The sequence below is a fragment of the Gorilla gorilla genome, chromosome 1, assembly GCF_029281585.2.
Source record: "Gorilla gorilla gorilla isolate KB3781 chromosome 1, NHGRI_mGorGor1-v2.1_pri, whole genome shotgun sequence".
Lineage (NCBI taxonomy): Eukaryota > Metazoa > Chordata > Mammalia > Primates > Hominidae > Gorilla > Gorilla gorilla.
In genome coordinates this window covers 21,811,770-21,825,785 of record NC_073224.2, presented here as the reverse complement: position 1 = coordinate 21,825,785, position 14,016 = coordinate 21,811,770, and the positions used below count along the sequence as shown (strand labels likewise).

The 14,016-nt window shown below is 40.4% G+C and overlaps 1 protein-coding gene across 3 annotated transcripts in view; it reads left to right on the top strand.

Annotated features, from left to right (window-relative positions):
* PCNX2 (pecanex 2) overlaps window positions 1-14,016 on the top strand; it is a 344,391-nt gene that overhangs the window by 229,919 nt on the left and 100,456 nt on the right. For all 3 annotated transcript variants that reach the window (XM_063707871.1, XM_055372884.2, XM_004028606.5), the window contains exons 22-23: window positions 2,243-2,351; window positions 7,913-8,042. In XM_063707871.1, coding sequence (XP_063563941.1) covers window positions 2,243-2,351; window positions 7,913-8,042 — 239 coding nt within the window. The remainder of the gene's footprint in view (window positions 1-2,242; window positions 2,352-7,912; window positions 8,043-14,016) is intronic.

The window sequence follows — 14,016 nt, the reverse complement described above, 5'->3', positions numbered from 1 at the left end:
GTTCATGCTTGCAGTTTTCACCTAGACATGAGTCACAAGATTAATTCTTAATAACTCGACTAAGAATTCTTAATAGGGGGGTGACTAGAAGATTTCAAATCCAGAGGTATTTTTTCTGATAGAGTTTGATTAGGTACACATGTGCAGGAGAGCCCACCACCACTTTTCAAGACTTTTGCTCTGGTTGGTAACCCAGAAGTCATGTCTTCCCTTGGGCACTTGATGTGTTCCCCTTCTAGTTGGGTTAATGGTGGAGATAAAAGGAAATGATATTCACTTTTAATGCAAATCGTGTCTCTTCACAGAAGTGAGTCAAGAGTTTGAAGTTGTGTTAGAACTATCTGTTTCTTGATCTGTAGGAGTCACCTAATGACTGGTAAAAAGTAAGATGGTAGGAAATGACTATATTTTATGTAAACTTGTAAGACTGGACCTCAGGTTGACAGAGTGACGGGCTGCTCATTCAACTGACATACTCTCAAAGGCACTGGGGGCTGTGGAGTCCCATCTAAAATGGATTCAGGAGGCTGAAATCAACTCCAGGATTAAAACAAAAGTGGCCTTTCTGAAAGATCTTGGAAACCAATCGAGATCAGTCCTCTATGGTTGATGCAAGTGAGTAAGAGTAAAGAAAGTGAAAAGTTATGAGCAAAAAACAAACTCCTCTTTTCCTTTCCTGGAATTGATATTTCCTTATAGTTCCCCAAGCCTGATCACATCATCTAGTTTTCCTGTCATTTTTCATTTCTTTGCTTTTTTTTTTTAATCCTCCCTTTATCTTCCCTGTTTCCCCTATTTTTTTCTTTCCCTCTCACTGTCTGCCACACTCCCTATCATTCTTCCATTCTCTTCTATCTAAAATTCTTCAGCTTTCACCTAAAACTCAGTGCTAGGTTTGTAACTAGAGGCTCTGGTAGACATGTTTTTAGGTCAGGGGTTCTATGCATAACCAGATGCCTGTGACTTCTTAAGGATTCTCTCTGTTTGCTGTGCCTTTGAGAGACCTTTTATTCTTGGTTCATATACTATGGCCTACCCAATAATGTTTTATTCTACTTTAAAGTTTTTCTCCTAAACCAGAATATTTATGAGAATCAGTAGAGACCAGAAAAGTGAGGCAGAGATTTGGAGAGGATTCTAATTAACCTCCTTTTGCCTCATTACATTTCATGGAACAAATCAGGGTCACCTCATCTTTGGGTTCCAAAATCACCAGGTTGGCTTTTCACGGAAGGGCTCAGTTATCTTGGTTCCTTGAATACTTTCTTAATGGCCCCATTGCCCAACCCTTGCCCTGTTTTCATTGTGACCTTCTGTTTTATATAATGGCTATTGAGCCTAATTAAAAATTATATTTTTTCTTCTCATTTCACATCATGGCCTTGGTGAATGTATTTTATTGTCTCAAATGCTAGTCAGTCTAGGAACAAACATGGCATGCTATTTGAAGTTTTCATTATGGAAGAAGATCAGATGTGGATTTTGGGGAGAGAAATCCTGGTGGGATACTGACTGACCACATCTAGAAGTGACAGCAGCAGAATTTTGCATCTGGGATTCATTAGTCACTTCTTACCACAATGCAGAGATCTAAAGACAGAGTAGTCCATCCTTCTCTATCCTTCCCTACACAGTCATCATCTCCATCTCCAGTCAAACCACTGAACTGTTCACCGTATGTGAGGTCTCTCTTCTGTATTTTCCATATCTTCCCAAAACTCGATTTTTCCTTCTGCTCGCTTGTCTGGCCAATGCAATAGCTTCATATCCTGTCTTAGCTTTCTAAAGTACTTTATAACTTGCATTTCAATGATATGGAGCTATTTTCTCCAGTAGGAGCAGCTGAAGAGGTAAAATGAAATTAACACGCAAAAACCTCAACAATGTCAAATGATGATAGGTTTCTGTGTGTACTCCCTCCAAAAGATCCAATATGAAGGAGGAAAGACCAAGCTGTGATTATTCTTCTGAGAAAGGCAAAGAGATACACCATATATATAGGTCGAAATAATAAATCCGTTGAGATTAACCATGCAAGATTTCTTCTGATCAGCCTATTGCTGTTTCAAAATATCATTAAATGGCTGCATTCCACATGAGATGCAGGAAGATCAGAGTAAGAGGGCAGACAGTAGTTTCACTGCCCCTTCCTAACCTTGACAAATGTCCTTTAAGTGACCTTGATGTAGTTACCACTGTTGTCATTGTCCTCTCTGATGAATTTTTTTTCTTTTACTTTCAGCTCGGGGACCTGCTTCACAAGTTACAGTTCGTCCTGACATATGTGGCTCCTTGGCAGATGGCTTGGGGTTCTTCGTTTCACGTGTTTGCTCAGCTCTTTGCCATTCCTCGTATCCTTTCTGCTTCTATTTTCACCCTCCAGCTGAGATTCACATTTTACGGAAGCAAGCTTTTCATTGACCCCTGGCAATAAAAAGATTTTAAATTCTTTAAGATTACATTTTAATGGGGACATGAAGAGGCACTTTGGATCCCTTTAGGCCACTTAGCCTTAAAAGATATTTCTTAATTTTGAACTCTTCCTGCTTCTTAATGCATATTCAGGACTTACTTTTATTTTTTCTGGTCCTTCCATTTCCCATGCCCAAATCTGCATTAAGGTACCCTGTCTTTTAAACTGCTTAAATGATTGGGTTGCCTTGTGCAAAATAGTGCAAATAAACTTGCTGTTATTAAGCATTGTGGATAGGGTTAATGCATTCAATACATTTTTATCAAGTGTATATTATTTTATAGTATGGTTATCATATTATACTTCAGTAATATTCAGAAACACAAGATTAGGTACAAACAGCATTGGGAAGACTAAAAAATTAAATTATGGTCTTTTAGTGGCTATTAGCCAAGAAGCCTTGGTTTCCATGTGTGTTTTACAATGTTTACATAATAGTTTTAATTTACTTCATAACAAATTTTGAGATGCTCCTTCTAAACATCACTTTGACATTGATAGCTAAGTTTTATATATGTGCACGTGTGGGTAAGGGGAAGTGGAGAGAGAAATTGCTTTAAAAATACTCTTGAAGAAAGAGATTAATTAAAATTTGACTCAGGCCTAAAATATGTCCTCAAAGGTTTTCCTTCCCAGTGAATTGAGAGTTTTTAAACCTGTGTGTTTCCCAGGAAACAGGGACCACTTGCATCAGAATCCCTGGAGGAACTAATTAACTAAGTAGATTCCTGGACCCAACTCATACTTTTTAAATCAAATTTCACTGGGCGGGATCCTAGAATCTGTCTTTCCACAGGCTTTCTTGGTGATTCTTATGCCATCAGTGTGTGTGAACCACAGTTCTAAACTCTGGCAATCCATCAGGGCTGCTGTTAGCTAACTTGAATGACCACTCAGAACTCTCTTCCATATGATATTTACATAAGGCTCATTAAGACAATTCTTAAGGAATCTCTATGACCTTAACTTAGTGTACAGGAATGGAAACATACTTAGGATAATCCTTGAGTGATAATATATTTTATATTTTGAAAAATGATTTCTTCCAGGCCCTAACTTTTTTAAAAAAAAAATGTTAAGCATACGAAGAGTGGATCTCACAATACACATTGTTCTATGTTGCTATTCTTAGATGTGCGTTGATATTTCTAAAGTGTTTCAAGGTCATTTGGCAGAACAAGCTAAGGAAAATTATATACATATTTGTAAAGCCTGAGCTTGTGCACCACCCTTTCCCTTTAGCTGCAATCATTTTCTATAAAGCCAGTAATTTCAGTTTTCCAGAGTCCTTTAAAACAAAAACAGGTGAAATATTGAGTTGATTTTTAATCTCTTTCTGACGTATTTCTAAAGTTTCCTATTTAGAATTTAAAGCATGTTTATTAAATGAAAATGATTAGATTAATGCAAATTTGTTGTTGAGGAGTTACACCAAGAATTTAAAACTTGAGGTTATAATTCCTGATGTCATAACTTTGGACTTGCATCTGTCTGTAGCATTTCTTATTGGTGTTTATGCCTTGTTAGGTGAGTTCAATATTACTGATTATTCCTTGGAGTTCCACGACTGAATTAAGACTGTTGTGGGAACCATAATTTTCAAATACTTGCCCTATATTCGTGTTGAGGGTTCACACATGAGCACATGGTATTTGGCACTTAATAAGTCCTATAAGAATAAAGACAGCGTTAGGATTTATCTCAGCTTGTGCACAGTGAGCATTAAATTTACATACTTTCACGATATACAGACTAATTGTCTTACAACATGGAAACATTCGAGATGCAGATTTTATTGGGCATTTGGTGGTTCCATTTTACAGCACTCAGTGGATCCCCTTGTTTTGTTCCTAAGCCTGGCCCTGTTAGTGACACCCACTTCCACCCCTTCTGCTAAGATACAGAGCCTTCAGATTGACCTCCCTGGAGGCTGGAGGCTGGCCACTGACAGGATCTTTACCCTCTCCCCCGTACCCATGGACGGCCCCCTCATCCTTCATCAGTTGTAAAGGTAGATATTTGTTCCTTGGAGTCCAACATCATGCTGTTCAGAATATAATGAGATCAATAGTTGAAAAACTAGATATACATGCCACCCAGACAAAGCTATTAAGTTATTAAGTGTCAGCCCTGGATCTTGGCTTATTTTGAAATGTTAATTATTTTATCACTCTATTAAGAAGCTGTGGGCTCCATCTCAGCATTGAAAAGGGACTAATTTGCTCTGTTTTGGAATTGAATTAGCTTTCAGGCCAGCAGGGCACTGTTTGGTAAATTGCTTTTTCCAGTACTAGCATGTTTTCTCCCTCCATAGCCTCTGTTAGCTTCTGAGCTTGTAACCTCCAGGGAAAGATGAGAATATTCACCCTTTTAATATGTGTAGAGACCATGCAAGACCATTGTCTTCTAATAATTAGAAATACTTAGCCAGATTCTCTATAGTAAACCCGGAGATTGGGAGGGCTGCTTTCTACTTGGTGCATCCTTCTGCGCTTCTAATGATTTTTTAAAATCTTTTAATAATTGATGTTTTCTGGCTGGGCACAGTGGCTCACGCCTGTAATCCCAGCACTTTGGGAGGCCAAGGAGGGCAGATCATGAGGTCAGGAGATTGAGACCGTCCTGGCTAACACGGTGAAACCCCGTCTCTACTAAAAATACAAAAAAATTAGCCGGGCATGGTAGTGGGTGCCTGTGTACCCAGCTACTAGGGAGGCTGAGGCAGGAGAATCGCTTGAACCTGGGAGGCGGAGGTTGCAGTGAGCTGAGATGGTGCCACCGCACTCCAGCCTGGGTGACAGAGCGAGACTTCATTTCAAAAAAAACAAAAACAAAAAGCAAACAAAACAAATAATTGATGTTTTCATTTTAAGTGTGCTTTTAAAGGAGTGATCATCTACCCCTCAGGTTAATCTCTCAGCTATTTCTCTTAGAAAGAAATAAAGAGGGCTTTATGTGCCTACTCCTCTTAGTAGCTCTTCTTTCTTGGTACTGCCTTGCCAGTAGTAGTGACAGCCTTTCATATTTGCCCAGAGTGTGCTATAATTCTTTACTGATCTTTCCCCAAAAAAAGATCTTCTCTATTCACTGCCACCCTCCCTCTAACCTGTTAAACGTCATTTCCTTTCCTACCACATTGAACTTTATTTTTAGACTAGCACAGTTTCCTCACTTCTTAAATTTTGGATAATTGTTTCTGGCATTTAAAAAATGTACAATGTAATCTCTGGGGAAATTTTAGAATCAAAAACAAGAGCCACATCAGCCCCCCTTTTAATATGTGTAGAGACCATGCAAGACTACTGTCTTCTAAAAATTAGACAGACTTAGCCAGATGATCACATATTAGCACATCTGCCCAGCCCTGGCTCCACTTGGTTTTGTCCTGGTTCCTCTGCAAGCCCCATCACACCCTCTGTCCCCTGATGTGGAGACTTCTCCCTCTTCCTTTCTTCTCAACACAGCCCCTCAGAAAACTCCACCTCTGACCTGACTCTGCTTTCTAATATTTTTTTCAATACCTTCACTCAATGATATCTTGCATGCAATTCCCTTTTCTTCCAATGATGAGGAGCATAATAGCTAATTTGTTGTGTTTTGTGGCAGAAGTATTTAGGTATTTTCAGCTTTCAGAAGAGGAAACTGATGGGTGATAATAGATATCATAGTAGCATATTGTTCTGTAGTTCTCTATTTGAACCTAGGTCAAAATAAAAAGAATTGGATTTAAATTGCAGCACAATAGAGATCTTTTTGATACCTAAACAATTCAACATTGGAATGGATTATTAATGGAGGATGTGACATTTTACTCTTGAAAATGCTTGGGAGTAAATAGAAAGTTAAAAAAAAAAAGTCACTCTTGAAAAAAAAAAATCATGATTTTTTTTTTTTTTTTGAGGGAGGGTCTCACTCTGTTGCCCAGGCTGGAGTGCAACAGTGCACTTCTAGCTCACTGCAGCCTCAAACTCCTGGGCTCAAGAGATCCTCTCACCTCAGCCTCCTGTGTGGCTGGGACTGCAGGTGTGCACCACAATGCCTGGCTACGTTTTTTTAATCTGATTTTAAATCTACGAAAATGTACGTGAAAGTGTGGACAGCACAAGAGTCCCTCCCTTTTTTATATCTTACATATAAATGGGGCTGTTAGGGAATCCCCAATTCCACCCCCACCCCTTTATCACATAATTTGTTTAACGTTATGTTAAACCACTTAGAAGTCCGAGTTACTTATATATTCTTGATAATGAAATGCAGAGTCTTCCTGTCTGTGCCAAGCATTTCTTTTTTACTCTCTGACAGAATTTTTGGAACATGGGTTACAGAAATAAGATCCTCCTTAGTTCAGCAGTGAGAGAGATACAGCTGTCAACAACTTCCCAGCAGGAAGATCAGCCTTGTAGGAGGTCAGATCAGATCTGTAGTAGAATGATCCAAGTCCTAATACCCTAGGACCAGGAAGGATGTCGATATTATACGACCTGGGCAGTCTGGCTCTCCACTGACTTCTGCCACCCCCATGGATTCTGGCCAGCAGTTCTCTCTTGTGCTTCCAACCACAGGCCCCACAGAACCTCTGCACCACAATGATGGTGAGTGATTGGCAGCTGGGAGTCTCCAGTGATGGAGTGAGACCTGAAGGGACCAGCTTGCTCAGAGAACTGTTGCTTCTGGCTCCTCGCGACTAATCACCAAAGATCCGTTGGGCTTAAGCCAAAAGCAACAGACATGCTAAGTTTAATATTGAGCAATTACCTCTTTGATCAAGCAAGGTGTGTGAAATTGATGCATGCCAGTACATGAGAAACTCATATAAGAATGCCTAAAGAAGCAACTTGGCCCACAAAACACTTACTTCATGTGCATGTGGTGTTTTTTGCTTAAAAACTAGATATGACTTGAATTGAACCAATGGTGTTCAATATATGATATCTGTTTATCTGTGTATCCATCTACCTAGATAGATAGATGGATAGATATTTCAAACAGTGGGAAAACATTCTTCAAGAAACAGAGATGCTACCTTCCCAAACAATTATATTATTTATTTTCAAAAAGTATCATCTAATATTAATTATTTACAAAGCTACTTGATACTTTAGCAAATGTACCCTAGTGTGTTTTGTTCAGCTAATAATCTTAGTGAAAAGAAACTGTTCTTTTCAATCCTTAGATATTAAACCTTTGCCATGAATCAGACTAAGACTGCTGAGATTTTTATGAGAATCATTTGGTTTACATGGTGGTGAAATGAGACCTAGCAGGGTACTACTGAAAGTTTTATATTTATAAATCTATACATAGAGAGATTAAGTGTGTGTTCTTTGTTCTTTCTTTGGTGGAAAAAATGACTTCAGTGAAAACTCATCAAAATTTGAAATAATATTTTAAAAAATCTAAGAATCATAATTTTTTTTTGCCTTAACTCAACATTCTCAGATTCTGCCATGCTTTTCTTTCAGACGATTGCCACATCAATCTTTTCTACCCCATTGAGCCCATTTCTTGGGAGTGTCATTTTCATCACATCGTATGTCAGGCCAGTGAAATTCTGGGAGAAAAACTACAAGTAAGATCCTAAAATCAGTGCTCAATTGCTTTTCTCCAGTTTGCACTTTAGAAGGCTCCTCTGCCTTCCTCTGTTAGGAGGTCCCTGGCTCCAGGCTTCCCCCTGCTGTGGGGCCAGGCCAAACCTGTCTCTCTTGATGACCTCCTCAGTTCATTGACTCAGCTCTTGGGTCTCAGGGATCTGGAAAGAACATGACTGATTTCAAATTAGCCAATGAATACTAGTCCAGGTTTCACCAGTTGTGAAGGAAAAGTGAGTTATCACTGCCAAGTTTTCGTAGGTGACCTAGGGGAAGGTACAAGCCACTGTTAATGTCCTTTGATATGCCAAGATGGCCCCTGGATGGCATACTTTTTTCCTGTCTGTAGCATCCCTTCTGTGAGCATTCTAAATATACAGTCCTGTACAAGTGGGCAGCCATCACAGCTCTATGGAAAAGAGACCACCAACTTTTCTAAGTGCCATAAAACTTGCGGCATAAAAGTGAAGATGATTTCTTCACCTTTTCTTCACTATTTGGACCTGTCATAAATTTCCTTAAGCAATTGGTGATTGATGAAGTAGGAGTGTTATTCTTACGGGAAGGTGAGAAGAGAGAAGTAATGGTTCACCAAGTAATCGTAAAGACCTCGTAATGATTTGTGGGGAAGGTCTTGAGAATAGCTAGCAGGGAAGGAAAGCATGTGTACCTGGAGGTCTTCAGCTGGGACAGAGACCTTTGCATTGCTCCATGTGTTGGGGCAGGTCTTCCATTTCAATCTCCTCTGCCCTAATTTATTAGCCATACTTGTGCTATTTATTACTTTTAAACCCTAATCCTTTTTCCGTAATTTGTTTACATTTTGCAGAGTGCTAGCATTTTACAATGTGTCTTTTATGTCTCACAGAGGCCATCATTAAGTTAGACCTTTGGCTTCATGTTTCTCCCGAGAGATGGTTTATAAAATTTGCATCCTTCTGGCACAGGTGGTGTGGCTTAGGGATTAGAACACAGCCTGCCTGAGTTCACACCTCATCTCTCCCACTTAACACTGATCATTTCAGGCCTCCTTTTCCTCATCTGTAAAATGGAAGTGAAATCATAAGACCTACCTCATAGACTTGTGAGGAGAAAATGAATTAACATACATAAAACACGGAGAACAGGGCCTGCCACAAAGTAAGCACCACGTGGGCCTGAGCTAGGATGATTATTCTCTGACTGCTCCGCAGGGAGGTTCCTGTCCCAGCTTGACCCTTGCTAGTAGGTGTTTACCATGACTCGGGGGGATCTCCTTCAGACAATCTCACATTTAGGGGTGCCCTGGTGAAAACTAACCAAACCAGTGAGCCCTACTTCGGGCCCGTGAGGAGTTGAAGGAGGTCCTCAGGTTTCTGGCAGATTTCTTGTCTTCTAAGAGAGGTAGATTTTGCAATAAAAGTAAAGTTGTCTTGAAATTCACACATAACAAGGCTGCTCATTTGCATTTGTCTAAAGAGACATGCATATTTACAGAGCCAGAGAGTAAAAAAAAACTACCACAGTTGGCTTCTCTTTAAGCTTTTTTAGGAGAAAATAATTTGGGGGACCTTTTTGGAGCTCTGAAAGTCATGCTTCTGGAAAGTGCAAATACTTGTAAATAAGAGGAGGGGCATTTTCTCATGCTTTCACCTAAACAGGAAAGGAAAGTACAACATATTTAAAACTTGGTCCTCAGTACAAAAGATTTCTTTTTGCCTCCTATTCTCAGATAGGGAATCCGTCTTTCTGGCATGGGAAGATTCAATAGAAGTAAAACACCTCTCAGTTGAGTCAGAAAGGATTTTAAGTGTCCCCAGTGGAAAGGGGAATCTTTTTGCAGAGATGACATTGGAGGGAGGCATTCTAATACCTGCGCAAAAGGAGTTAGGTGTTTTGTTATTTAGTCTCCTCACTTCCAAAATTCAGCCATCTTTGAGTGAGATGTTTGGGTCTGAATTGTCAGTTTATGTGGGTTACTTAAACATACGGGCTTCTAGAGCAAGATTTATGTTTATTCAGTCCCACAAAGAAGTGATTCTGCCACGTTTATTCTTTTCATCAGTAAATAACACAGATATTAGCACTAGGTTCCCTGTATGTGTGTGTGGGGTGTCCGCCTCTGGCTGCCCTTCTCATGGGTTGGAAGAGGGCTTCAGGGTCTGTGGGTATGTACAAGGAAACCTGCCCTTTCCTAGGTCTTTCCGAAGGAGCCAAGTGGAAGGAAATTTTCAATTCCGCTGCGGGAGAGAGTTCTTGGTGCAAAACCCAGTCTGCTGAAGGTCTATTGTTGCCTTTTGTGAAGGCATCAGAACGCAGCGTCCTCTGGCCCATCTGCTGAAAAGATCAGTCGAGGGAAATCACAACAGTAGAGTGGTGGGTACCAGGAAAGGAAGTGACAGGAAATCTCCTCTGGTCCTTACAAACACTCTGGAAAGCTCATTCTATCTATTTAAAACTTTTTTTTAGTTTCAAATCCTAATTAATGAGTTTTAGTGTTCTGACTGCAGAGTTTCTATGTGGCCATTCTAATTACCATCTTTTGAGTCTGATACAAAGGACCAGTCAGTTAACGTCATTTATCCTGTTTAATTTTGTACTAGTTGTTCCATCACTTTAAAAGGGCTGCCTGAAAAGACATTCTCATCTGGAGCTTTAGTGAGCACATTTACCACCATGAACTGCCGCCACCAGCCTGGGGGTGTGTGTTGGAGGCCACCTAGCAGTCCCCTCTCCTGGCTTCCTCTTTCTTTTCACCTCTGCTCCCTCACTTTCCAGTCCCTTGGTTTTTATTACAGATCTTTTAAAGCTGACTTTTGTTTGTGCAGGTCTCTAATGAGAGTTGCAGTGTAACAAAACCATTTTAATACTTCAAGGAAGTCATAAATAAATCACCAGTGACCTGATAATCACGGCTAGTCCCTTTTCTCCCCGAACTGGCCTGTCCTGAAACCTGCAGACCTCCTGTTCCCTGATTCTGTGCCTCACTAGGGCATATGACAAATGTGTCCCCTGTCTGCCTTTTTACCCTAGCCTCCTCACTAACCTGCTTGCTACTCTCTGCCCACACATAGCTCTAGGATAGCTGTCCTAAAACACAGCTCTCAGCTTGTCACTCTTCTCCTCAAAAGCCTGCAGTGGCTCATTGTGCCTGAGGAAAACGGAGAAATGCCATGTAGACCAGCACTGTCCAATAGGAAGTTCTGGATAATGGAAATGTTCTATGTCTGTGCTCTCCAATATGGCAGGTACCAGCCACATAGGGCTACCAAGCACTTGAAATGGGGCTAGTCTGATGGAGGAACTGAATTTTATTTTATTTTTATTTTATTATTATTATTATTATTTTGAGACGGAGTCTTGCTCTGTTGCCCAGGCTGGAGTGCAGTGGCACGATCTCCGCTCACTGCAAGCTCTGTCTCCCAGGTTCACGCCATTCTCCTGCCTCAGCCTCCCGAGTAACTGGGACTATAGGTGCCTGCCACCATGCCTGGCTAATTTTTTTTTTTTTTTTTGTATTTTTAGTAGAGACGGGGTTTCACCGTGTTAGCCAGGATGTTCTCGATCTCCTGACCTTGTGATCCACTCGCCTTGGCCTCCCAAAGTGCTGGGATTACAGGCGTGAGCCACTGCACCCGGCTGGAACTGAATTTTAAATTCCATTTACTTTTAATCCACTTAAATTTAAATAGCCACCTGTCATGGGAGGCTACCATATTGGAAAGCACAGATATAGACCCTTCTTTCTCGAACTTTCTAGCCCATCTCCCACAACACTTTCCCACACATCATATACTGTGAATTTCCACTCCGAACCTCTCCTTGGATCTTACTCTTCAAATAGAATGACCTTCCCTCCCTCAACCTTTTCATTTCCTGTCCACACCTAGTCGGCAAAGCCCAACTTAAATGGCAACTCTGCCATGAAGTTGTCCTGATCACCCCAATTAAAAATTATCTTTCCTTTCCTAAATTCCTCTAACAGTTTGCCTTTATGTTCTTGTTGTCTATTACTCAATAACAAATCTCTATAAACCTTAGTTTTTGTCTTAAAACAACAGGAAACAATTTATCATATCTCATGGCTTCTATGGGTCAGGAATTTGGGAAGGGCTGGGCTGAGTGGTTGTGATTTGAAGACCCTTATAAAGGTGGTGACTGGGACTGAAATAGGGAATCGGAACTGCTGGGGACTAACTGGACATCTTTCTCTCTTTTCATGTAGCCTCAGAACCTCTCTGTGTAATCTCTAGGTGAGTCAGAATTTTGGCTTCCTGAGAGCATGGTGGCCTCAGGGCTTCAGCAAAAGTTTTCTAGTGAGTAAGGTATTAATAAAAGTTACATTGATTTTTCTGGCCTAGCCTCAGAAGTTCTGCAGCATCGATTCTCTCCCATTCTATTTTCTACAAGTAAGTCACTCACCCACCCAGATTCAAAGAAAGGGGAATTATATTCTGCCTCTTGGTGGATATATGGTAAGATTCAAGGGTGGTTTGTAGGATGGAGAGGTACTGTAGCAGTCATGTTTGGAAAAATAAATTTGCTGCTATGGCCATCAGTAAATTCTACCCAAGATTGGTGTAGTCTATATATACCTTCAATTCTGAACTTGTTTAGTTTTCATTTTTGTATGCCTAATGGGGCCCTGCAAAAAGCAGGTGTTCTGTACTTTTTTTTTTTTTTTTGAGACGGAGTCTCACTCTGTCCCCCAGGCTGGAGTGCAGTGGCACAATCTCAGCTCACTGCAACCTCCGCCTCCCGGGTTCAATTGATTCTTCTACCTCAGCCTCCCGAGTAGCTGGGATTACAGAGGCCCGCCACCACGCCTGGATAATTTTTGTGTTTTTAGTAGAGATGGGGTTTCACCATGTTGTTCAGGCTAGTCTTGAATTCCTGATCCTGTGATCCGCCCTCCTCGGCCTCCCAAAGTGCTGAGATTACAGGCGTGAGCCACCACGCCTGGCCTGTAAATATTTCTTAAGTGAATTAAGTCTAACAGTATTATGTCAGAGGAAATAGAAATCCTAATCTGGCTTCACATTTGCTGGGGTGAGAACACTCACTGCTAGACTGAGGTGGTCTTGACTAACGAGGTCTTTAAAAATCTGTCTTGATGAGCTCTGCCTGGTGTCTTTATTTTAATTCCAGGCAACAATAGCAAATGCAGTGTATAATAGTGCTTTGTGTTTATACATCCCCGTAATGTCAGAGCATTTTAGAAAGCTTTAGAAATACATTCTGATATTATGATTTATCATCCTGCTCTTTGTATATAAACAGTCACTAAATAACCAAACTTTGTCATTAACATGAAACAAATGTTTAGGCCAGAAATTACATGATACATGTGCCCAATTATCTCAGCAAACATCTTTGTTCTAAAGGAGTTGACTATTTTCAGCTTTCTAAAATAATGAAAACTCCCATTAACAGAGATTTTGTTTTGATATGTCAGAAACCCTCTATAAAATGTAAAATACATTAGACCTACGGCGCTAGATGAAAGGGAAATAAAGCTTTCATGATGGTTACATATCTAGAATTCTATCCAGATCGGTTTTAAAATGTTACATTGTTCTGGGTGCTATCCTTTATGGCAAGTGTGTATTAAGCATCATCTATGCGAGTGTACTGTGCTAGGCTTTACCTAGCAGGAATCACTCTGTGTGACTGGTCTGTAAAAGTATCAGCTCTGCATCTGTATCCTTGGACCTGCCTTTCTCAGCAAGGAATAATTGGTTCTACTTAATCCTCATCTCTTACTGAGGCAGCGGTAGAACATCAGAAAGCACAGGCTTTGTGCTTTGTGGTTGGTCAAACCACAGTTAAAATCCCAGCACATACGCTTGGTTAGGTGTTTGGGATGTTACTTTGTGAGCCTCAGTTAACTCATCTGTAAAATGAGACGATCACTCCTCAGAAGTCATACACACCAAAAGAGACATGGTTTGCTGTGGTAAATGTGTAAGTCATTTC